This window comes from Rattus rattus, chromosome 6 (assembly GCF_011064425.1).
Source record: "Rattus rattus isolate New Zealand chromosome 6, Rrattus_CSIRO_v1, whole genome shotgun sequence".
Taxonomy (NCBI): Eukaryota; Metazoa; Chordata; class Mammalia; order Rodentia; family Muridae; genus Rattus; species Rattus rattus.
This window is the reverse complement of record NC_046159.1, coordinates 121,140,808-121,166,779: the sequence shown is the minus strand read 5'-3', so window position 1 is coordinate 121,166,779 and position 25,972 is coordinate 121,140,808. Positions and strand designations below refer to the sequence as shown.

General features: G+C 41.6%; 1 protein-coding gene across 4 annotated transcripts in view; it reads left to right on the top strand.

Moving 5' to 3' along the window:
• St7 (suppression of tumorigenicity 7) overlaps positions 1–25,972 on the top strand; it is a 233,844-nt gene that overhangs the window by 96,954 nt on the left and 110,918 nt on the right. For all 4 annotated transcript variants that reach the window (XM_032906915.1, XM_032906916.1, XM_032906917.1 and 1 more), the window contains exon 2: positions 14,552–14,634. In XM_032906915.1, the coding sequence (XP_032762806.1) occupies positions 14,552–14,634 (83 nt within the window). The remainder of the gene's footprint in view (positions 1–14,551; positions 14,635–25,972) is intronic.

The following is a 25,972-nucleotide window of genomic DNA, read 5'->3' as shown; positions in this document are numbered from 1 at the left end:
GGTCATATGCCAAGCACTTTTAGCTTTGTAAGATTTTCAGTTTCTGTCACAATGTTTCAGTCTTTTTGTCTCAGTTAAAACAAATCAAAACAATCTGTAGAGAAACCATTTAAAAGGAGGAAAGCTTCACGTAACTCATGGTTTTAGAAGGTGTGCTTTTGGGAGCGAATACCCTTGTCTCTGGAACTCGGTGAAGCAAAACATCCTTGTGGCAGTTATGAAGGGCAGAGTTGCTCCCTTCATGGCAAGCAGAAAACAGAGGTAGTGTAACAGAAAGGAGCACGGTAAGCTATACCCTTCGACACATGTCCTCAGTGACTCTATTCTGAAAAGTGCACCCACCTCCTCACAGCTCAGAGATAGTCAGTGCCCTTGGATCCTCTCTTCCTCACAGCCCTGATTAGCTGGAAATCAGGCCTTCAACACAAGAGCTTCTGGGGTGGCTGTGGGGATACTTTATATACACAACTATTTAACTCAGTGGTTCTCAACCTGTTGGTTGTGACGCCATTGGCAAACCTCTACCTCCAAAAGTATTTACATTATGATTTAAAACAGTAGGAAAATTACAGTTCTGAAGTAGCAACAAGAAAATTTATATTTGGGGGGAGGGTCACCGCAAGATGAGGAACTGTATTAAAGGATTTGTAGCATTAGGAAGGTTGAGAACCACAGATTTAATTCCTCTGTTTTAAAGCCTAAAAGCAGCCAGACATGATCCGTGGGTGTTTATAAAGCTCCACTTGCTAATTAACATGGGCAGTTTGCTGGAGTTTCAGTTTGGTATCTGCTGCTTATTATGCTTATGCCAGATGCTTATAGTGACCGAGTGTGGTGATTTGCATGAGAATAGCCCCATAGGCTCATGTGGTTGAATACTTTGTGGACATGTTTGGGAAGGATTTGCAAGGTGTAGCTTCATTGGAGGAGGTATGGCACTAGGGCTAGGTTTTGAGATTTCAAAGACTCCTACCAGATTCCTAGTATTCTCCTCTCTCTGCCTCTGGGTTGTGGATTAAAATGTGAGGTCTCAGCTATTCCTGCCACCATTATGAACCCTAAGCCATTGTAGTAGTTTGAATGAGAATGACCTCCATGGGCTCACATATTTGAATGCTTGGTCTTCAGTTGATGGAACTGTTTGGGAAGGATTAGGAGGTGTAGCCTTGTTGAAAGAAGTGTGTCATTGTGGGTGGGCTTTACTGCTTCAAAAGCCCATGCCATTTCCAGTTAACTTTTTCTCTGCCTCATACCTATTAATAAAGATGTAAGCTCTCAGCTCCTATTCCAGGGCCATGTCTGCCACTGCCATGTTTCCTATCATGATGGTCATGAGCTTATTGGCACTGTAAGTCCCCAATAAACTTTTCCTTTTATAAGCTGCCTTGGTAATGGTGTCTCTTCACAGATTGGAAAAGTGACAAAGTGTGGTGAAACAGTAAACTACTTTGTTCCATAAGTTGTTTTACTCACTTTTTTTGTCCCAGCATTAGAAAAGTAGCTAAGATAAGGGCTATATTTTATCATGATTTATATGTTAGCAATTGATCAACTACTTATTGAATGGCATCTGCTTTTGGTATTTTTCATAAGGAGGACTATGAAGAAATGAGAACAAGTATAAGAAGAGGGAAGTAATCAATCCTGTTAGATTAAAAATATTTTATTTGGAATTTTTAGCAAATATTATATGATATACATTTTATGTATTATATGGTTATATAATCTTTTCTGTCATATATACACAAACATGTACATTCCCTCAATTCCCAAAGAAAACAATAGCACTTATTTCTGGTTTTGTCTGAGCACAAATGTAGACCAGGTGCTAAGATCTTCTTGTAAGCAAACAGAAACCTAAGGCTAGCTAATGTTTCAGTTTCATGGCCTGCGGTCTCCTTCTGTCTTCTCTTTACTCATTATTGATAATGATAGTGATGATGATGGTGATGATGATGACGATGATGACAGTGACGACAATGAGGACGACGATAACAACGATGATGATAGAAAGGGGCCTGGGTATAGACAATTACCTATTTGGTAAAACATCATGCCTCTAAACACTTAATACAGGACAATGTTATAACACTTGCTCAGAATGTATATCTTCTGGGTTCAATTGCCAGCACTGCAGGAAAAAAAAAAGTAGACACCTGAATGCTTGAATTTGTGATTAGGAATTCACCAGCAGTGCTTTCTGCTCTAATATTATGCAGTGAATTTCTGGTATAGGTCTGAAGCCAGGAGATCTTTTTAGTCCTTGGGAAAAAGAATTTATAATGACATAATCTCTGAGTATTAATTTCTCATTTATCAGCTTTGTCATTAATCCATGGAATCCTGTACTTCTCAGAAAGGCAATCAGGGTGGTGGTGTAGCACATATGCTAGGCCACATTCTAAACAGTGTCATCTGGGAGGCAGATTAGAGATGTGGTTGCCCAGGAAAGGAAGAGGAAATTGGACACTAAGAGCAGGAGGTGGAAAGGTGATCTTAATATGGAAATATGTGACCACATGGTTATGTTCAGCATTTGTACGAATCTACAACAAGACCTGCTTTTGAATGCACCTTGTGGGGAAACCCCCAGAACAGAGATCCAGAGGGTGAAGCCCTCAGAGTAGGGATGCAGTGGGAGGGAATCTCAGAACAGAGATTCAATGGGAGGAAAGCTCAGAGTAGGGATCTAATGAAAGAAAAGCTCATAACAGTGATCCAGTGAGAGGAAAGCTCAGAACAGTGGTTGGGATTCAGCCTTCACAGTAGATTTGCCTAAATATGCTGGGTCTGCTCCCTCCCAGCTGTGTGCCTTTGAACAATGAGTGACTGGGACTTGAGTTTTCTTATCTGTAAAAATGGCAGGGTAATGAGTGGGTGTTTCCTGAAGTTCTTGTTAGTATTGCTGCCACTCGGTATTATTTGGGGGAGGAATAAAAATGTTAGGGTCATTGACCTTTTAGCCATTTAGAAATTACATTTATAACAATTTTCTAATTCCGGAACACAGATGGACTATAGTTTGTTTTCTAGTGTGGTAGGAGAGAAACACATCTCATCTCCTTACTTTAATAAATTTGATCAGAGCAAATGGACTTCCCCCTCAATGGCTGGTTTTAGAACAATAGGTTCCTATTTTCTGTTATTTGTCTGTGTCCACCTATGTCATGCAGCATCATTCACAGTAATGGATCCTAAGAACCTCAGAAGTGGGAGACAGGTACACACCCACAATGGGAAAAAAAAAAAGGAGAAACAACAAATTAAAAGGCAAATGACACATTGGATAACTGATGCTGTAATAGAAAAACAAGTAGTTACTTCATATGCAATTTTAGGTTTAAATGCAGTTTCCAGAGCTGGAGAGACAGCCCAGTTGTTAAGAGCACTTGCTGCCTGTCCAGAAGCCCTAGGTTCAGTTGCCATGGTGACTTACAGCCACTCCAGTTCCAGAGGACCCAATGCCCTTTTCTGAACACAGGTGCCAGGCCTGCACATGGCACACATACACATGTGCAGGCACAACACTTATAGGTATATAAATCTTAAAAATTTAAAACAAGAAAGCAAGCAAGGAAACAAACAGAGCCACACTTTCCTCCAGCTCCTTCAAGTTCAGTTTTCCTGAACATTTCTTTGCAATGAAGTTCTTGTTCATTTTCTCTACAGGTGTGGGCCTGTCTCATATTCTCATCGTTTATAAATCTAATTTTGCCTATAACAAAGCCTGAGAAATAGTCTTCAAATAGTGCAGATGTTTTGTGTCTGCTTTTCGTTTTTGAAAGATATTTAAACCAGAGTTAAACCGTGTTGTGTAATATGTCTCTTCACTTGTTTCCTTTCCTGTTACTAAACAGGATTTATGATTTTTACATGAATGATCCTTCTTGGCTATGTAATTGCCTAGGACACTAAGCAATTCTGTGTATTTGGTATAATGGTTATTATTTTTTCTGTAATCTAATACTCTGTGCCCCTTGTATTTTCTCCATCAACAAGTAGTAGACAGAAAAGAAGGTTGCAGTAAATTTTTCTTTAGAGCAAATTGCATGTAGCAGATAATGGCTACCCTTGTTCTTACATAGAAAACATCTTGTTACAATTCTGTAAATTCTGTTCTGGAGAAATGGTTCTGCGGGTAAGATTCCCAGCACCCAGGTGGCTGCTTACAGCTATCTGTAGCTCCAGTTCCAGGGGAACCCTTATCCACACATACTTGCAGGCAAAGTAACAGAGAAATAAAAAAAATCTGTAAATAAAAATCAGAAAGAAAATGAAAATTCAAACTAAGAAAACTGTATCAACCGTGGCAGATAAAAGGTTAATGCGCTTACTAAGGAAAGCTGTTACAGATTGGTGACCTTCCAGGAGGAGAAACAGACAGGCTGCACACACCCGGAGTACATACACCGATATGCATGGAAACTCAGTACACTTGGAAATTCTCCTTTCTTCAGAACTAATTTTCAGTTTGAAGCGGTGGGTACTCTCAGTACAGAAAAGTTAGCAGCCGCTCAAATTTCCAGCAGTGGAAATGTTTACACAAATTAGACAAGATCTTCAAAGGGAAACATTATTATCAAAACAGTATTTTCAGAGAATATTTAATGAAATTAGAACATGGTGACAAAATGATCTTAAATAAAAAGAAAAAAGCGAGTGTTACTAGCAGGGAATGAAAGGCTCCATTTCTTACAGTGCCCACATGCCTGTCCAATTACTAGTGCTGTCTCTGTGAGAGCCACTTCGTTTAGACGTACAGTAAGATAAAGGAACGAGAGACAGAGCAGCATCCCAGTGTGCAGATATCAGCCTTCAGCGCTAATGATGGCCTTGCTGGAGGGCCAGAGTCACTTAGCTTGTGTGCATGGTGATGAAGTGCTGAGATCAGCTCAAGGTAAGGTCACTTAGAGCCTGTGTGATCCACACTGAGGCATCCCCTTGTTCTCAGACCCAGAGGCTACTCAAGCATAGCCTGCCCTCCACCAGATCATTTCAGAAGAGCTGTTGAACATAGAAAACTCACCAGCAATGCCAGCTTGGACACTGCCTCCGTTTGTCTCTTCAGACATACTATAGTTTTTCAGAGAAGAGATATGTTCAAGGAAAAACAGAACAGTCCATAGGGTAGGGGAGCTATGTTTAAATCAAGTTTCAGCAATCTAACAGCTGGGTGTACGTGGGTCACTGAACTTGGTAAACCTCAGTTTTTACCCCTTTATAATGTTTGTAATGCTAACGGTAGGTGGGCTGTCTTGGGTGGTCAGATGACAAAAACTATAACTGAAACGTGTAGGCAAGTGTCTGGCACATGGTGGCATTCAGTAGATGGTCAGTAAACATTAGCCATGTCTTTTCTCTAGAATTTCTGTAAACGATGTAAAATTATGCCCCAATAAGATACCTTTTTTGACCCTACTAAAGAAGAAACTGTTCAGTTTGTTATTGTCCCATCTGTCTGTTTTTCTTGTGCTGTTTTGTTATTGATGTCATATCCAAAATAGATTATGCATTCCAAGGTCCCAAAGAATAGCCTTTGTACTTTTTCCTAGGAGTTTCAATTCTCTGGCATTATGGTAGCTTTGAATGTATTAATAATAAACTCAGAATTACCCAAAATCCACCAGTGTTACATTAAGCCAAGAAACCAAAGCACTTCTCTGAGGTATGAGTTAGCCAAGAGCAAGCCCAGATTTTTCTGTACTCCCCTCTCCAAATGTCTTTGGTTATTCCTGTTCATCTGTTGTATTAGTCTGAGTCTGAGCCCCCCTCATGGCTGTCTTGTGAATCTTTCTCTGTGTCTGATCCTGTGTCTCTGTCCCTAACAAGAGACTTTGCTTTCTCTTTTATTGAGTAGCACAGAAGGTATAACATGGAGGAGGAGTGGGGGTACTTTGTAGATACCATTTACAGAATTTTAAAAGGAATTAACTTACTTCAGTTGACCCAGTTATCAAACAGTATTACAAACATCATTGTTTGTCAAGCTATTTCTATATGTTGCATTCAACAATCATGGTGGGTTTTATAAGAACACTTTCAGCTTCTATTTGCTATTTTCAGCAAATGCTTATCATAGCACACATATTGCTCTGGGCCAGGGGGTATGGAAGACTACATAGTTTAAGGTTACACTTACACATTAACTTAAGTCGTAAAAGTTGATTCCATGGGAAATCTGAGGGAATCTCGGTTGGATATTACTGTTCTTCTAAAGGCAGGTTAAACGAAGAGGCTGAGTACACAGTAGGAGAGAGCAGTCTAAGTGACTTCCAAGTTTATTATCAACTCTAGCTATGAAGTCCATTACAAGTCCTAATCTCCATGAATGTAAGAGGCATTTTTTATCATAGTACACGGTCACCAAAAACATTTGTTGGAAATATCCTTTCTCAATGTTCGTAAAAGCCATTGGATGTGATAGATGGATTAATCCTACGCTCTCTGTCTGAATATCTGTTTTCATGTCCAAGCTGCATTGTTTTAACAATAACAGCGTGGTAGCATATTTTTACTTTAGCCAATGTCATACCCCATGCTTAGTTCTTTCTGTGCAGGTAGTGTTGGTTGTTTAGGATTATCATTTTTATTTTTTACTGTAGTTCTAGTCAATCTCCTACCATTGTAAAAGATTTGGTTGGGGCTATTTTCATAGTGATGAAATGTTTTATATTCCATACCCCATGTCTGAATTCTCATTCATAATATTAGACGGGCACCTTCTGAGTTTGTGCTGCAGAATTTCTTACTGTGAGGTTAACTGACCAGTCAACCTAATGACAGTGGCTTCCTTAACCTGGGGCTTTAGCCAACTGTTCACCCGTCTCTAAAACACCTCCTGCCTTATGTGCTAATTAAGTATACACGACTTGTTTCTTTTGTCACAGATGAACTGATCACATCCCAGTGAGGGACAGCAATTGCTGGAATCCAGTTGAGACTGGAAGAACAGAGATGAAAGTGAAAACTGTTGTCTCAGGGGTTGGGGACATGTCTATCAGAGACTGCACTGACATCTGCATATAAATGCATGTTTTACAGTTTTGTTTCCTTTTGGTTAGAGAAGCTGGCTCTTTGACACTTGGAAGCATCAGTGCTTCAGTTTGCTTGCCTCTCACCCTTAGACATTATGTGAAGCGCAGTGCGTTTGTGATACACTTAGAGATACACTTCCAGTCATGAGCCTGGAGAGAGAATGTTTGGTGCCCCCTGGAATATAATTTGGCTATCTGGTGCAAACGTAAAGCTAAATATAGTAATAAAATTAGAAATAGTGAAGCTCCAGGCCTATTCTGAGAAGCCAGATGTGGGTAGGTAGCAGCTGAACTCCAGTGTCCTGGCTTGCCTGGTGGCTCCTTACCCCTTGGTTGGACACACAGACCGCCAGAGGAAGATGCTGTAACAGCTCTGTAATATACATTATATTGGATAACTGCCATGTGTTTGGGGCCTCACTGAGATTCTGGGTCTGCAAGTGGGTTGCCCTGCCTGCTTTGCAGAACCAGTCAGTATGTTGTATTCTCCAATTTCTGGCATGGGCTGGACTCTGATAGAGAGGGAGAGAATAGCAAAACGGCCCAAGAGCAAACAAGCACATAGTGTCCTGGACGACAGCTGTAAGGTGAACCATTTCCAGCAGAAGTTACTGTTCTATATCCCATACTATACAAGTGCCTGCAATGGGAAGGTTAGCCATGGAAAGTTACATGAACTCAATATAAAGTTCAGCCCAGAAGTCCACCACACAGCCCTGACCTCCAAAGTCCATTTCTACTGGATTTGGTAATCTTTCCTTCTGTTATTTTGTGGTTACTCAGAAATCTCATGAGAAGGGACACTTGGCTTCGCTTGGGACTCTGCTGCAAACTCTATCTGGCCACTTTAAATGGGCTCCCTAGTGATTTTCTGCTGGGTACTGTAAGTACTCAATTAGATGATGTTTCTCATTCCCTTCCTTCATGGTTTAGAACTTAATAAATCCACTCATTCACAACAGTGAATGATATTCTAGATCATTCTCTGGATCATACACAACAAGCTCCAAGCAGTTCTTCTGGGGGCCAGGTTCCACCCATAGAGAAGTAAATTAATTACTAAGTTTTCAGGGAATGAAAAAAGAAGGAAGGAAGGAAGGAAGGAAGGAAGGAAGGAAAGAAAGAAAGAAAGAAAGAAAGAAAGAAAGAATAAAAAAGAATAAGAAATAATGTACCTCGAATTAATATTGAGCTTTACCACCCTGTGGCCTATAGTTGCTTCTGTGCCCAAACTGTCACCTTACTTTGAGGCAAGGTGAGTTAGCAAAGGATTTTAAAACAAACCAGGCCAATCATTTAATAGCACAAAGAACAGAATGAAACAGAAAGGTGTTTTTGTGTGGTCATACAGTCTCATCTGTTGAGAAAGGAATATACATACATGTAGTTATTAGGTTTAAAATCAAATCAGTTGAAATGTTCCACCTTAACCCAGTTGTAAGTTCTCTTAAAGGCATGTATAACAAGAAGACTTTCAGAACAGTTGATGCATTTCTAGTAATTAAACCTGTAGTGTGAGAATAGAGAAGTGTTTGTTTCTTCAAAGGCCTCCTGTTCCCAGTATGGAACAAGGGTTTTACTCTGATACTCATATTGTATTCTCTTAGGTCTCATATCATGATGGATTGTTTATGGCCTGATTCCCTATACAAAAGCCCAGCACTCACTGTCTCTACTCACTGGCAGTGTGACCTTGTCCTCACTTCAACAATGTTACCTAGATGCTCACTCTTTATCTGATACGGTCAAGCGCCACACACACCTCTTAAGCTTACTCCTGTAGTGTTAGTTGTATTTCAGGAACTTCCTGGGAAGTAGTTCTCAAAGTTGCCAGTCTGACTTGATACCCTGTTTCTATCAGGCACCACTGTCTTCCGCAGGATTCAGTTTAGGAACAGTAAATACCTTCTTTGCCTTGCTTGGGAGTCTGCTGTAACTCAGTGGTAGAGCCCTTGAATAGCATGAGTGAGGTTTTCCGTTTGGTCTCCAGCACCTCTAACAAATAGAAAGTCTACCTGACCTGGCCTTTCTTTTACTCTGCCTCCAAATGTACCTTATTTTCTAGCCTGATTCCTTTCTGTGTACATGCACATTGTCTTGTCTACTTGCCCTTTTCTCCACTTTAATCTCATGTTTGGGGGTAATCCTTTCACAGCCTGGAAGAAGCAACATTCTCACCTATTGAGTTGGAGACAATACCTGCTCCCTCTAGATTTTATCTATTAACATTTCTGCTGGTATATGAACTATCCTGGGATTTTACCTGGGCATCTAAATTTTCTCTCTAAAGGTATGTGTGTGTGTGTGTGTGTGTGTGTGTGTACAAGTTCAGAAGAAAGAGGGGAGGTCAGTGGGATAAAAGAAGATAAAAGGAGACACATGTTTAAACACATTGTATTCATTTATGAAATTGTCAAAAATAAAAATAATTTTTAAAAAGCACAGGCTCAACCTCATTATTTTAATTTCTTATATATTACTCTCAGTGCTGGATCTGTAGCTTACTTTTGATGAACTAAGTACCATATAACTAAATGAAGTAGCTAATATTAATAGATATACAAGATCTATCAAGAATTATTTCCGAGTACAGATGCCTCCCCCCCCCCCGGCGCTCTTGTTAATGTACTTCTTGCCTTTCTTGTTATTTCAATGCATTTTATATTATTTGCTATAGTAGATTAACAATATGGTGAACCTCTGTTGGGCACTTTAAGTAATGAGTTCCTGTATTCAACTTGGAGTGTGCTGTTTTCCTAAGCATAACCACTGATATTTTAATAATATTTTCTGTGTAACTTCCAATGAAGGAGGGGTAAATGAAAAGTCAGTGACCAAATTCCCCTGAAGCTGAAGAAAGCTCCTGTATGTTCTGCATGGCTGACACTCTGGGTGCCCTCCAGTGTGAACACTGGAGAGTCTGGGAGTGTTCTTTTCCATCACTCACACAGCTGTCTATGAGAACAAGTGTCATTCACTCCAGTGATTCTCTGCTTGTCAAGAATTCAGCAGTCGAGCCTTTTCAATTCCTCAGACTATAAGAAAAAAGCCAATGCATAGATTGAACACAGAAGAGCCTCAAAGGATTGCCAAAGACCCTTTAATTTTGGCTGTCAATCACAGCTCTTATTTTGCATGCTTCTAGTGCATGTGCTTTGCAACACTATTTTTGAAGCTTTCTCAAAGGAGCACATTGATGCCCATTTTCTCCCACCCGGCCAGAGCTAAGTAAAGAGTACCTCAGCGGCACTCGGAATCATAATAGCATGTCTGCTTCTCAGAATTACACAAAGTTCCTTAAAGACAAGAATTGTATGTCAACCTGTTTGACTCCTCAACACTTTACAGAGTGCCTGATATACACTGGACATACGTAGTTTATTGAGCTACAACTGATTATCTGCCTTTGAATTTACAACAGATTTTAAATAGCACATCATAAAGGAGAGAAAACATATGAGAGCAGGCATGCAATGAAAAATTAACCAAGAGCATGAAAAGACTTGAGTATTTCTGTCCTAAATCACTTAGTTTTGGAAGAAAATAGTGTTCAGTTTCAGAATACATTGCTACATGCTAATGGTACTACAGTTGGTGTCTATCTTGGTAGAGCTACTGCTGAAAGATTGAAATATGTTAAAGACATTCTGTTTAAGGGTAAAGTTAAGTACACACATTGTATTTTGAAAAAAAATTGCATGGAAATTGCTTTAACAAGACAAGTGTCTTTGGACTTTAGTATGTAAATCATTATTCCATTGTCTTTTAGTTTATAATATAGTTATGTCATTTCTCCCTTCCTTTCCTCCCAGATGACTAATTTTAAGGGTTCTGTATAGCCCGTGTCTTCCTCTCTGGGCATAGTATCTTATGATATCTGGGTAAATTCTTGGCTTATCAAGAATGTAGTCACTGAACCTAACATGCATCTCACGCTGCATTTGAACTTTGGAAAAAACACACAGATCACAGAGAGGGAGAGGAGGGAGAGGGGGAAGAAGGACAGGGAGGAGAGGGGGGGAGGGGAGGAGGAAAGGGAGAGGGGAGGGGAGGAGAGGGGGGAGGAGAAAGAAAAGAAAGAAAAGGAGGAGGAGGAGGAGGAGGAGGAAATATAAAGTCCCAGGCATTAGAGACTTACTATTACTATATTTATATTTAACTTTAAAATCATCTTCAAACTTAGCTTAAAACATACCATAAATATCTGAGAAAGTGAAATGTACAAGTTTTTGTTTGGTTTTCCATCAGGATGCTGTTCTTCACAGTGCCTATTTGTAGGAACCCATTTGTAGGTGGGTGAAAGGAAACCCACCACTGGAGATCTTGCTTCACTTTTCCTTAGGGTTATTCAGGCTTTGGCCAGTCCTTATGATGACAGGAAAAGCTGTCATGGCCTCTCCCTAGCAAGGGAGAAGGTGGCGTGAAAACCTAGCACTGCTGTTGTTCATACTAATATAGCACACTCCAACAGTACTTTCCCAGACCACAGCTGAGAGAAGAAATTGTTAAGCTCAGCTCCCCCATGGAGCTGGCTGCTCTGTAAAGCAGAAACAGGATCCCTGTACAGATGCCAGGGCAGCATCAAGGGTTGAGGAAGAGTAGACAGGATGATTTATGAGGGGTTCTTACCTTAGCGATGAGTCTAAAAATAAGTCTCCTCACTTCTCCCTCACAAAGATAAATGCCATAGCATTTCTCAAGAGGACTGTGAGGCATAAAAGCTTGAGAGCCAACACAAGGAGGGCAGGAGAGCAGGGAGAGGAGGGGCAGCAGGAGAGGGACTCCTTTTGTGCTTTTAAGCCTAACTGAACTGACTGCATAGAAAACTGGTTTCCTAAGGTGATAAAAATGCTATGTATATAAAATACACCTAGAAAAAAGACTATTTACAGTATATTATGAAGATATTTTATTTCCAGATTTTAAAAAACGCATCTCCTAAGCTGTCATTTTAGCAGATTTTCAGAGACTCGCATCTCGGCATGCTAATGGCATCAGGAGTTATGTTTTATGTATGAATGGCCAAGAAAGATGATCTTGGTACAGGTTTGGATTTCCTCACCAGTCATTTTGGGCGTCCTGCAATTAGCCATCATTATCAATGCCCGTGTCGGTTTTCATTTTCACAGACTACTCTATTGGTGACTTGCTGGAGTCGACATTGCTGCCTATTAGGGCTACTACTGCTGTGACAAAACAACACAACACGAGCAAAGCAACTTGGGGACTTAGGAGTTGATTTGGCTTAGTCTTCCTTATCACTGAAGGATCATAAGATAGGAACTCATACATGGTAGGAACCTGGAGGCTGAGCAAACTGTGTGGAGCAAGTCAGTAAGCTGTACTCACAGAACCGGGTACCACCCAGATGCTATTTTAGTATGAGATGCCCTCCCCCGTATCAAGCACTGGTTAAGAAAATGTTCTACCAGGTTTGCCCACAGCCAGATCTTATGGAGGCATTTTCTTTATGGAGGCACCTTCCTCTCAGATGACTTGTGTTAAGCTGATATAAAACTAGCAAGCACGGTTGGCCCCTTGTCAACTTGACAAACATCACTTTTCAGTTAGAACTTTCCCTTTTCATTTATCCCCAAGATGCCATGTTAATATAAAACTCATAGTACAAAACACTGATAAGCTTAAAAGTTGCACGTATTTGAAATTCAAACATGTTAGTCTATTTAAAAACTATAAATCCCTTTTAAAAGTTTGAAATCTCACAACTCTGTGTTCCTGTAAAGCCATAATTAACTTAAACACTTTCTTACATCGAAAGGTAAGAATGACGGCACAATCACAATCTGAACAAAGCAAAATCAAACTCCAACTGTGTAAATAACTAAATGTCCAATGTCTAGGATTCATTCATGATCTTCAGGGTTCCTACAAGGGGCTTTGGCCACTTCTCTAACTCCACCATTTACAGCACACAGTTGTCTTCTAGGCTCCTGCTGGTTCCTCTGTACTACTGCTGCTGTTCTTGGTGGTCTGGTGTCCTGGCATCTCCACAGTGCTGGAGCCTCTTGCTACAACCAGGCTACACTTTCACCAATAGCCAGGGCTTTCTTTAGGATGCCAAGGCTCAACCTCTCTGCACGATTCCTTTAACTGTGGGCCTCCAACTGCTACTGAGACTGCATGTTTACCAGTAGTCTCTCCTGGTCTCTCATAGTGCTGACTCTCAGCTGCTCTGTATGACCCTTTTGTGCCTTCAAACCTAGCACCACCTGGGTGACTCTTACACATGACCAAGTTCAGCTGCCAGCACAAGGTACAACCTTGGCTGCTTCCGGACCACAGATTGTGTGTGCTGACTCTGAGGAAGCACTTCCCAGATGTCATCTCAGTCATGCTGGTCTCTTCTTAGTCATTGCTAATTTATTAGCTCCAGCTGGCCAGTGTCAAGTACCCCAGCAAAACAAAGGGTTCACTTAGTGGTTCTGGTATCTAATTACAAATGATTTTTTTAGTCCCAGGTAACTAGAACCACATAATCTTAATTTAAAATGGCAAATAGTCCTAATAGAGTCTTTTATCTTCCCTCTGAAATATCACAAAGAAAAATGACATCACTCACCCATCCTTAGCAGCCATCAATTGCCAGTAGCATCCCAACTAGGGTTGAAACCCTCTCCCAACTAGACAAGAACATTGACTGGCTTGTCTAGGTAGGTCATGTGCAGTTGAGCATCACAGCTGTACGTTCATGAGCGTGATGGCCAGGTCCAGAAGACAGCATTTGAAAGCATTCCTCCCCATCTACTTGTCCTTATCTTCCTTTCCCCCCCTTTCTTCGGTGATGTTCCCTGACCTTTGAAGGTAGAATAAATGTCTGATTTACAGTCAAACACTCAACTGTCATTTATTCTCAGCACATTGACCAGTTATGAGTCTTGGCATTGATGATACCTACTGCAAAAACAAGTTTCTCTGACTAAGGTTGAGAATAGGACAAATTTATGGGTACAAACATTAATTTTTTAGAAGGCAATTTGAGAACATTTCCATTGAGCAAAATAATAGCAGTAGGTAACTAAGACTTACACCTTCCTCAACCATAGGTTTTTTGACCGGGTTAATATTACTAGGCAAACATTTTTTTCTCAAATGCAAGCAGAAAACCACTGGTTATAACCTCTAACAGTCATGCCACAATTGCACTTTCCCTGGCAGGTATTTTAGCATTTAGGGTAGAGCTTGACATCTGCCTTTCTGAATCAGTGTACTAGTTCTTCATTTTAGTGGGATTTTGCTATGGTTCTAGCAATTCTGGTCAGCAGAAACAAGTGGTTTCACAAGGAATAAAAATAAATGAGTTAGGTGCCCGAGTGGTGGCTCAGTAGTTAAGAGAATTAAATGTTCTTGCAGGCGTTCAGTTTCTAGAACCCATGTGATGGCTACAGCACATACATACATGCACATACATACCAAACACACACAATCTTAAGAAACAGAAAGTTTTACTGATTACAGGCATGCCTTTCTCAAGCTTTTTCTCTTTTCCTCGTTTTCAGTGAGCATGTTTTTGAACACGTTAACCCCAAAGTTCTACGTGGCCCTGACAGGCACTTCCTCACTAATATCGGGACTTATTTTGGTAAGTGATGGAATTCTTCTAATTTCAAAACTTAGTAAGATGTATGCTAGTATGACTATTTTTAAGGAATAATCTGGGAGACTATATATTAGCAGTTTTCAGTATTCATTTTGTATGCATGTTCATGTTGGATGGGGATGAAGTGAAGAATTGTACTTACCCAGGTTATATTTCTTCAGTCCTTTCTTTTGTGGGAAGAAAAAGCTCTTAATATGGGGGAAAATCAGAGAAGATGTTTCTAGGCCAAATTCCAGTGTCTAAACATATAAAATGTGCTGTGACCATAGCTCATTGGTAAAGTGCTTGCCTCAGATTCATGAAATCCTGGATTCAGTCCTCATCCACAAAAACTAGACAAACAGATGGATATATATTACTGATGTATGAAAGTGGTTTTGTTCAACGAAGACTTTTCCATGTATTTATCATAACAGATTATTAGATGTGATATCATTAGGAATATTTTTACATGTGTTAGTATGGATTGTGGTATTCCAAACCCTTTCTTCCCTTCATCTTCTATTTTCTCAGTGTTTACATTGACTCCTTTAAAAAATCTCATATAGGTAAAAATATATCATCTTACAACTTCATTACCTTCTATTCTGTAACAGCTGCAGATACGAAGGGTCACATTACCTGTCATAATTCACTGTCGTGAATATTATGTGGCTGTCTCAACTCACTGAGGCCATTCTCCATAACTTAATAATCTTTAAAGGAGAGAAATTTTTAAAAGATTTTTTTCTACATCCACAATCTTGTGATTACTAATTATTGTAGAAATAGATACAAGTAAAAGATTATAGTATTTGAAATGTAAATACATAAAATATCCAAGAAAAAAAATCAAAAAGTGAATTATCAATAGAAAACGTTTAAGGGGAGATAGGTCCAAACATGTTGAGCAAAGAGAATGCATTTACCTGGAATAAAGGAAGGTTTCAGAAGCCTGAGCTTATAAGATGGAGAATGGCAGATTCTACAACAGATGGAAGCAGAAAATGGCAGTGTGGAGAGAGAGCATCCATTTGAGATGAGAGAGCATCTCTAGGTTCAGCTTATGTCTGTATCACATAGGTTATGTGACATGTGCAAGTTGGTCCTCTGGAACATCCCAAAATAAAAATCTATGTAGAAAGCCCAGAGCTGAGTGCAAACTTCAACCAGAGGCAAGGGGCCCTGTATTAAAACTCACCCTTAGAAGAGAACTGTTGTAGTGGGTAGCATGCTGCCTCTTAAACATCCACTGCCCACACATGCATCCCTGACACCTCTTCTCTGTTCAGGAGATTTGAGAAAAGTTAAGGGAACTGTTGTAGACAGTTGCTCATAAGACCATCAGGTTGGTTAACTTATTCTGTCCAGGGACTATGTTTTATTCTAACATTGACTTCCTCCTGGGTTTTTTTTTTTCCCTTTTTTTTTTTCGGAGCTGGGGACCGAACCCAGGACCTTGAGCTTGCTAGGCAAGCGCTCTACCACTGAGCTAAATCCCCAACCCCTCCTCCTGGGTTTTAGTGTTACATTTCTCTTGTGAAATAATGGTGACAATGTGTGATGTTATTTTACTGTAAATACTTGGCAAATAAGTTGTAGCAATACCACATCTTTAGCCTTGGTGAGGTGGTTGTAGAACTGAGGACATTTTAATAGAACATGAAACCTGGAAGCCACTGTGGTGAGAGCTCACCAGTCTCAAGGATTCCGTCCACTGAACCTGCAGGTTGACACAAACCATCAGCAAAACAGACAGTAATTAAAGGAAAATATTTTTCATCTGACTAGGCAACAAAATGGAGGAGAAAAATATTTTGATAATCTCTAAATCACCTAAATGTCCAATGTAGGTGACATAGGACAGAAAAAAATGACAGAGAACTTCTTCCCACAAAGCTACTAGAACCTGCATTGCTAGGAAAACCCAGAAAAAAAAATCCAGTAAATACCAAAAGTATGAGAATGAGTCACTCCAAAATGGGATGATTCCATTCTGATGAAATGGAAGATTTTCATTTGGAGACTACATGTTTACTACTTAGAGCTAGGTAAGAAATTACAGTAGCATGTCAGGAGTTGTTCAATAGCCAGGAGGAGACATGCTAGGAGTAATAGTGGGGAGTAACAGGGAGTTATGTCCAGCCTCACAGTGATTGAAAGGAAGACCACAAGGGACCAAGCAATGTGACCTTTCTAAGACTCTGGGGACATGATGTCTAAGCTTTTATTTTTCAGGTGGGAAACTTGAGACCTCTCCAGGAAAGACAAGGAACTCTTGGGATTCGAGTCATGCAATTTCCTTGTGGCAAAGTAGTCAGGCCTCTAACCTACATTTTCAAGTCCTCACTGTATTGTGTACAAGATGGCTCAGGAAAGCACAGACACGGAAAACGCTTTCACTTGCTTGATAAGTTCCTGTCAAGTGAAAACATCACACACACACACACACACACACACACACACACACACACAGTTTTATACACATGCATATTTTAAAGGAAAAGCTGGCAGGTTTTTAAATATCTCAAAGTTACTATTTACACACACATACTCATATTTTAAGACTTTATGATTTTCTTTATGATAAAGTTTTGGGATACTTTTGCTTAAAGAAATAGGAACAACAAACTTTGGGGCATGGATTTATACTGAGTCCACTATTTGCTGTACTGGGGAAAGGAGTTTTGTCCATGCATTCCTCTTCTCGGAAGGAAGGCTCTGCTGCTGTGATGCTGGCTGGCTTGGCGCTGGTTCCAGCCACTCATGTTCTCCCCTCAGCAGCGGTACTGAACCAGGCTGGTCGGTAACCTGCCCTCAGGTTACACAGTTGGCCACGGGCAGAACAGGAGTGGAACCCAGGAGGTCCTACATGGGCAGTCTGCCTTTCACCACCTACTTCACTCCACTTCCAGTTAAGTCACCCACTAGGTGCCTTTCAAGCCCCCTGCACAGAGGCACCTCTGGATTTCACTCTGGAAGTGTCTTGCTGTGGGTTTGTAGGACATACTTCATCACCATACTGTAGGACATTTCCTTTCATTCTGGTAAGTCACCCCTCTAACTCAGGGATGGTTGAAGAACTCTCATCAGTGAATGGATTTCCCTGGGCCTGGGCTGCCCTTGCAGACCTGGGCTCCCATGCTTTCTCCTGTGCTTGGCATACAGCTGCTGAAACTGCATGCTCACTGCTGGCTACAGTGCAGAAGCAGAAACTGTTTAGACTGATGGAATGCTTAGAACAGAGGAAAGCTGTCTTGTAGGAAGGGTGTGAGTGCCCTTTCTAAAACCCACCGGCCTTTTCAGAGGGCACTCTAACTATAGTGCGCAGTAATACTACGGACACCCCAGGTTCCTGCCTTATAGATGTTTGACAGTGGTGTCTACCACACTATGCCTAGGGACTTAGATTTGTTAGACTTTAAAGATGAATGCAGGGTTAGCATTCTATTCTGCCACTGCCTTTTCTTCTGGGTGCATTTCCAGGAGGAGTAAACAATCTTATGCTTTGAAAAATGGCTTTTTGCATGGAATGCTTATCAGTTAGATTTCAGGAATTGGACAGACAATAGCTAACTTCTCTGTCTAGCAATGTTCTGGGTGTCTGCCACCAACTCAGAGTACAAGAGTACTGGAGAAATTAGCTGTCTGGTAGGATTCCTATGCTAGAATCAGAAATCACCATGTCATTTGATGTTTTAGAAGAGTGGATAAAAACAAAAAGAAAAAGTAAACTGTAAAGAAAAAGTCAACTAACTGAACAAATATACACAGGAAAAAATTAATTTGGCAGAAGCTGCTCTTTTTTACCTTAATTTCTTTAAAAATAGACATATCTGACTAGGTTTTGCTAGTAGTTTTTCTTTTTTCTTTTTTAAAGCAAAGAGTGTTTTTTATTCTACAGAAGTCCAGCATGCTGGGGTCTCCCATTCCAAGCTACAGACCCTCAAGTGCTTGCAGGCCTGATTTAAAGCACATTAGGAGAATTCTGGGGAGCGGTAGGTGACCTCTATCATCAGTTTTATCTCTACAGACACTCCAGAACCATTGCTGGCAAAGTCTGAAAAGTGTTGCTGAGGAAGTCTGGAAACTGCTGCTGCCCCATTGTCCTTGCCTCAGGCCAGGTGGTGGGGCAGCTTCTGAGGCCTGGACTTCCTGGAATTGCCCAGTTCTTAGAAACAGAAATTTAGGCCTACTCTCTTCAACTGCCAATTTGAAGCCTGTCATGGAATCAGCTGTCTCCCCTTTTGGGTCAACTCAAATCCTTGAGATGTCTCTAAGGACTGGTATTGTTTGAGAATCATCAATTGAATAATGGAAATCTATCTAATTATAATCTGATATATATCTACATAATCTAATCTATAATCAATAATCTATATTGATTATGCAGTGACCATAAGTCAAGGTCAACATCAGTAGGATAAGAGGACTGGTCAGGACAGAGATCAAGGAGACCAGTCGAAGAGGGACTCATACTAATCTGAGACTGTTCTCTTTCTATTCTTCTGTCTTGTAGTCTCTTTTTGACTAAGGCCATGGATTCTTTGAACACCCCTGAGAGTGATGAACATAGAAACAACTTTCTTTACCTCAGGCTGCAGAGTCCCCTCTGCTGGAGGAACAGCAAGTCTAGGCTTCTTCTGATCTGTAAGACTACTTCTGCCAGGGAGGATGGGGAATCCTGCAGGCACAGGATGGACTTTTCCGTCTCCTCTATATCTACATCTATCACCATCTGTAGTGTCTTGTAATTTTTCTCTTGGAGTATTAGGGCTGAGGATCCCTATACTAGCAGCTCTGGCCAGCCCTATGCCAAGTAGAGAACCCAGTAACACAGTGGAAATGGCCACCCTTTAAGCACGATTATTTGGAGGTATAGCTGGTTGAAGACATCCTCCCCAGAGTAGTAAGTCACTCTGGGTACAGCATAAAAGTCCTCAGTTATATTTAGAACCAGACCATAAAATGCATGGAGTAAGCCCCGAGATACAAGCCCACCAAGCATCCTCTGGGGGCAGCATGTATCCTGCAACACTAGGGGTTATAGTATGGTTGCAGAGGTGGGAATAGGCTGGGGGTACATCATTTCCAATGTAGAGTCCCTGTCTGGTAATCAACAGTTCTGTATTAAGTTTGGGGAGAGAGAAGTTAAGAATCAATAGTCTAATCTTCCTTTTTGCCATCCATCATGAACTTGATGACAAGGTTGTTGCATTGCCCTTTAGGGGTACCCAGCTAGTAAGAGAGCTCCCAGTTTATCCACAGTGCAGCATTAACATGGGAATGGTATATCCATGTCCCAATCTTGTCTATTTTAACAGCCATAGGCGTAGTCAGAATCATGGTGTGAGGTCATTTACATCAAGGTTCCAGAGCCTTGAAGGTTATGTCTCTTAATCCAGACTTCGTCACCTGGTTCAAAGCAGTGGAGGTTTAGGGGCGAGGGGACTGACTCATAAGCCTGGTGGATGGCAGGCCAGAGTTGCTTCTGGACCCTATGGAGGGCTTCCAATAATTTTAAAAACTTATGTTGGTCATATTCAGTTCAGATATCAGACTGGAGGTTAGGCATCATGGGAGGGGGCCTCCCATACAGAATCTCAAAGTGTGTGGGGGGGCTATCGCATAGGGGTATTCCTAGCCCTATATAAGGCATAAGGTAAGAGGAATAGCTGGCTACTGACAGTTTCAGGGGTTAACTTGGTTAAGCCTCCTTCAGGGCCCAATTCATCCTCTCTACTTGCCCTGAACTCTGGGGTTTGTATACACAATTTAATTTCCAGTTGGTCCCTAGAACCTGTGCTCCAGATTGAGTTACCTGAGAAATGAATGCTGATCCACTGTCAGACCCAAGCAGGGTAGGCAAACCATACCTAGGTATAATGTCTTCCAGAAGCTTCTTTCCTACTATGTTGGCAATCTCCTTCTTTGTAGGCTTCTACCCATTCTGAAAAGGTATCTATAAAAACTAGCCAAAACCTATGTCCATTTGTTCCTGGATTTATTTCTGTATAATCTATTTCCTAATAATTCCTTCTGGCCGTTGACTCCTGATTCCGGTTCCTGGAGTGGCTCCTTGACTGGGGCCTGAGGAGTTCACAGTCTGGCAGGTGACACAGTCTGAGACTAACTGATCAATCAAGTGTCCTAAGTCAAATATTTTGTACCTTGCCCCTCACAGCAATTCCTTCAGTTTTTGGTGACCAGGTGTAATGCTTGATGAATCTGATGGATGAGTGGCTTAACAAACTCCTTATGTAGGATGGTGCAGCCTTCAGAGGTCAGCAACCATCCATCTCTTCTGTGAAGTCCTTGGCATTTCCCCTGATAGTGTCTGTCTTCAGCCGTATATTCATGGATGGCTGGTAGCTCAGGGGGCAACAAAGCTACCAGGATGTTGGCAGTGGAAGCTTGGGTAGCCTCCCTTTTGGTTTTATCAGCTAGCATGTTCCCTTTCTGATACCTGGGGCAATGAATTATGGCCACTTTGAAAGCAAGCCATAATGTGTCCAATACAGTAAGTATTCCTTCCTTATTTTTGATAGTGTTTCCTTCAGCAGTCAGTAATCCTCTCTCTTGGTATATGGACCTATGTGCATGAGCTGTAGCAAAGGCTTATCTATATCAGTGTAGATGTTACCTGTGGCCCCTTTTGCCTTTTAAAACCTGAGTTAGAGCATTTAGTTCAGCTTTCTGGGCTGAAGTTCCAGAGGCAAAGCAGTTGCCCAAATAACAGAGTCCAAGTCCAGTACCACTCACTGCCTTGCACATCTGATTCCATTCTGGATGAAGCTGCTCTTATCCGTGAAGTAGATATGTTTCCCAGTCTGGCCAGAGTATGTCAGTCAAGTCTGACATGATGTTCTGGACATGCCCCAGAACTATAGAGCAATCATATTGCACGTCTGAGGATGGGTCAGGTAGCAAGGTGGCTGGGTTTAAGATAGATGATAGGTTATATCTTATGTGAGGGGGATTCAAAAGTGTACCAGTCTGGTGTTGGACAGTCATCAGCTGGGTGGATTTCTGAGGATTCCCTCAATAGCATGGCCGCGGTGATAACAAGTTCCTGCTCCATGGTTATTTTGTCAGCATCCTTGACTAACAGGGCAATGACAGGTATGATCAAGAGGCAGGCTGGCTACCCTATCCTTGGGTACCAGCTCCAGCTTCTTAGATAAATAAGCCACAAGTCTTTTCCATGGTCCCAAAGTTTGGGTGAGCATCCCCTTTGCTCTCCCCTTTCTCTGATCCACATACAAGTGGAAAGGTTTGTGAATGCCCATGAGGGCCAAGGCTGGTGCTTCCAATAAGGCTCTTCCTGGAGTCTTAAAAGCCATGTCCATCTCAGGGGTCCATCTTCTTCTTGGCCCCTGGTAGCCTCATATAACAGTTTCACTATCTCAGTGAACCCTGGCACCCAAAGTCTACAAAACCTGACAGATTCCAGAAATTCTCATACTTGCCTTGGGGTTGATGAAACTGGGATGCTAAGGATGGTTTGCTTCTGGGAGTCTGACAGCATGCATTGGCTGGCTATCCTACACCCACATAGTTGACAAAGCTGGGTCTTCTTAGCAGACAGTAGCTAAGTTGACTCACCATCTATAGCAGGTCTCCTGTGGCCTCCTGGCGTGTCTCCAAGTTGGGGCCCACAATCAGGATGTCACCTCCATAATTGAACACAGTTATTTGGTGGTGGGTCTGCTGGTTCTCACCCAAGTCCTCATGCAGTGCTTCATCAAAGTTGGTGGGTGAGTACTTGAATCCTTGAGGCAGACATGTCCAAGTCAGTTGTCTCCTGAAGCCTCTCCAAATCTTGTCATTCAAAGGAAAATAGAGGCTGGCTTTTGGGTGCCAGAGGCAGGCTGCAAAGCCATTCAGTGAATGAAGCTTTTCCAATGGATGTCTGTGCCAGCTTGATTAATAAAAGCCATTGTTCACGGCTGACTGGCTTCTGGGTCTAAAGCAGTGTAGGTCCTACAGACTTTAAGTCTTTCTAGATGTTCCCTGGGGCTCTCATTCTTTCCCTGTATCACCTGGCTCACCTTAGATAAATTTGTGGGGCACCTGTCAGCCTCTCTGGAGGCCCCCCATTAGAATCTGGTGGTAGACCTGAGCCTCTCTTTACCCCCAGCAGTATTAAAATCTTAGTCAGGTCAAGTCAAAAGGAAGGTTGCATTGATATCAGCCTGTACTTGAGTGGGCAACCCTTTTGCTTTCCAAACCAATTTCCAGGTGCCTCCCATGATCCTCTCTCTCTCCTCTGTCATGAAAGGACCTGGAACAACTGCTGACAGTCATTGCAGGTGGGCAGATGAGTCAGCATGATTGAATCCAGAAGACCTGTGAGAGCTGATGGTCTTTCTAAAAATGAGGAGTTCTGCAAATGCCAATTGTAAAGCTCATTCCTGGCAAATGGCACATATCTCATGAACTGTCCCCCCTGAGCACCGGGGAGTCCCATAACCTGGAGGGGTAAGGCCTTAGTGGAGTCAGCCTTCTGGGCAGTATGGGCCTGAGTATGAGGTGGACTCCAAGTGGAGTCAGTGACTCAGGGGAGTCAGGGCTGCTCTTCCCTCTGCCTATGCTGGCTGGCAGTGGCAGTGGCAGTGGCAGTGGCAGCAGGAGCAGGAACACAAGGAGGGGGACAGAGATCCTCCTTGGTAGCAGAAAGGGAAAACAGAGCAGGAGACCAAGGCTGACACTCCTTTAGAGGAAGAAGGGTGGGGAGCAGCAAAGCATGTAACCAAAAATATCTCATCTAAGCAGCTGGCTTCTTGGCCAGTGCAGTGATATATGGCACTTGGTCCTGGTGGCCCCTGGCCTTATAAACTAAACCTCACCCTGTATTGTGGGAAGATGAGAAGTCCCTTCCTTGGGCCATTCTACTTTATTGGTGGGCCATTCATTCCTGCAAAAGATGGTTAGTTTGCTGGGATGAACAACCAGACTGGAGTCTTCTATAGCTCAGCAAAAATCCTTAAAATAGTTCAGGACCCAGGGGTCTTTGTGACTGTCCCATCCTAGGAATCAAAGAACAATTTGTATGAGAGAACAAAAAGCACAAACAGAATACACATGGACACACACAGAACATTCCCAGGAAAACAAAAACAAAGCAAAAAGGTTGTCTCAGATGGTCTTCTTCCTGTACATGGGAGGCCCATAGACCCACAGCCAGTTCAGAATTCAGATGAGAACTAGTAAGTTCTCCTGTGTCTGGTAGGTGGTGGGAGCATCCTCCATTGACCATGGCTTGGTGACAAAATACTATCCACTTTGTCCCTCTCAGCCTCCAGGTTAAGTTTGAAACAGAAACACAGAGATGGACAAGACAAAAGACAACTGGGCGCCCGGACTTACCAATCAGAAAAACACTCCACTATTTGAGTCCAGCAAATCCTGGAAATGAGCCCCCAAAATAAGGGTTCACGATTCAACAAAAAATGAAACCCCAGACTCAAATAATATGTAAAAGCAGAGTGTTTTATTCTGAAGGAGTCTAGCATGTTGGGGTCTCCCATTCCAAGATGGAAACTGCCAGTAGTTTTCCCAAGCAAGTTGAGGCTGGCTGTGAATTTGCTAAGCTTCCTGTCGCACTGGCTCTTCTCTGTAGTTGCTGGGGTCACAACCCATGCAGGCAGCCTCTTTCTGCTTAAGTTTATGGTGTCTCATTGCCTGCCTCCCTCGGATGGGCGAACACCACAGGCTGGTCGTGCCACAGGAAAGGTACATATCCTCACTCTCTGAACCTGCCTGTTCCACCCATTATCTACTATTGAAGATGAATCCACTCTGCCCAAGTAGCCTCTTTGGGCAATCAATGTTTCTTTCAAAGGAGAAAATATTAGGGTTTGTTTTTACTTTGAAAATAGGTTGGCATGTAAAGAAAATAATACCCTTAATTTAATCAAAATGCTGGTAGAGTAGAGAAATTGCTATATATGATAGTGAAATTTATACATGGATCCTTGTATCCCTATTGTTATAGAATGTTCCTGTTCCTTTTATTTAAGTATATATAGCATGTATATATGCTATGTGGAAAGGTATAGAAAAGGCATGCAAGTTATACTTTTAAATGTGAGAATAAGTAACAAAATAAAGAAATTGCAACAGTAAACTAAAACAACTAGTTCATGGTTGGATATAAAAGAAGCATCTTTTGGAAGGCGGTAGGAAGAACTCAGCAGTGAGAAATGAGCCATGTCTACTGGTGGTGTCCTTGCTCAGAGTTTGTTTGGGAGGCTACGCTGTTAAGGAAGTATGGGTGCAGCATCCAAGTCATTTCTATAAGACAATCTCACAGCTGATTTTCTATCCCTGGTTCTTACAGTCTTTCTGATCCCTCTTGTGTGATGGTCCCTGAGCCTTAGGTGTTACAAATATATCAACTGGGGTTAGACTCCCCGTGGTGGATGGGTCTCTGAATTTTGATATTATGGTTTCTTGTAATGGTCTTTTTTCTGTTTTAAAGAGAAGTTTCTTTGATGAGGGACGAAAGAGACCCCACCACTGAAGCAAGGCTTATAGGGAACCAAGGAACGCTGAGACAGGGGGACAGTCTTCTTTGAGGAACCCCTAATTGGTTATTTAATACTAATCAGTCAGCACTGAAATTGTATACATACAAATAATGCTAAATGGGCCAAACAAGTTGTATTATATATTTATGCTTTTGTGTGTGTGATAGGAATGAAATAAAAAAGTCCATGAATTTGACAGGGAGCAAGGTAGGTGTAAAGAGGGAGCGAAAGGGAGGAAGGAAATTATGAAATCATATTTTAATTAAAAAATCTTTAAATCAGTTAAAGAAACAGTACTTGAGTTCCCACTGGATTAGGTACTGAATAAGCACCTGGCTAGGGCTTATTGTTTTGATTAGTGCTCACTGAAATTCAAAGTGTTGGGTATAAGCCATGTGTTCATATGGTTGAGTGTAAACACAAAGATGAAGTAATTTGGTCCAAAGTTTTATAGCAGATCAATAGTAAAAGTCAGGTCCAGATCTCTTTATGTTCTCTTTTACCCCCATTCGGAGTCACAGAGTAAGGTAGTTGTTCTGTCTCCTTTCTGTACGCAAGAGCATTTGATTAGATTAACAACTAGACACAGAAAACCTTGTCAAGATGAGCACACTAGCAATAGATAAAAAAGTCCCAACCAATTTGTCTTGTCTAATTTTCATTAAGGCACAAATTAGTAAGCTTACAAGCTGTGGAACTTCAGGGCAGTAAAGAGCTCTAGACATCCAGAAAAGGCATCCTTAGCCCTGCTTGCTAAGTGTAGGTGGGAAGACAACTAGGCTTTGCCTGTCCATTGCCTTAGCACGTCA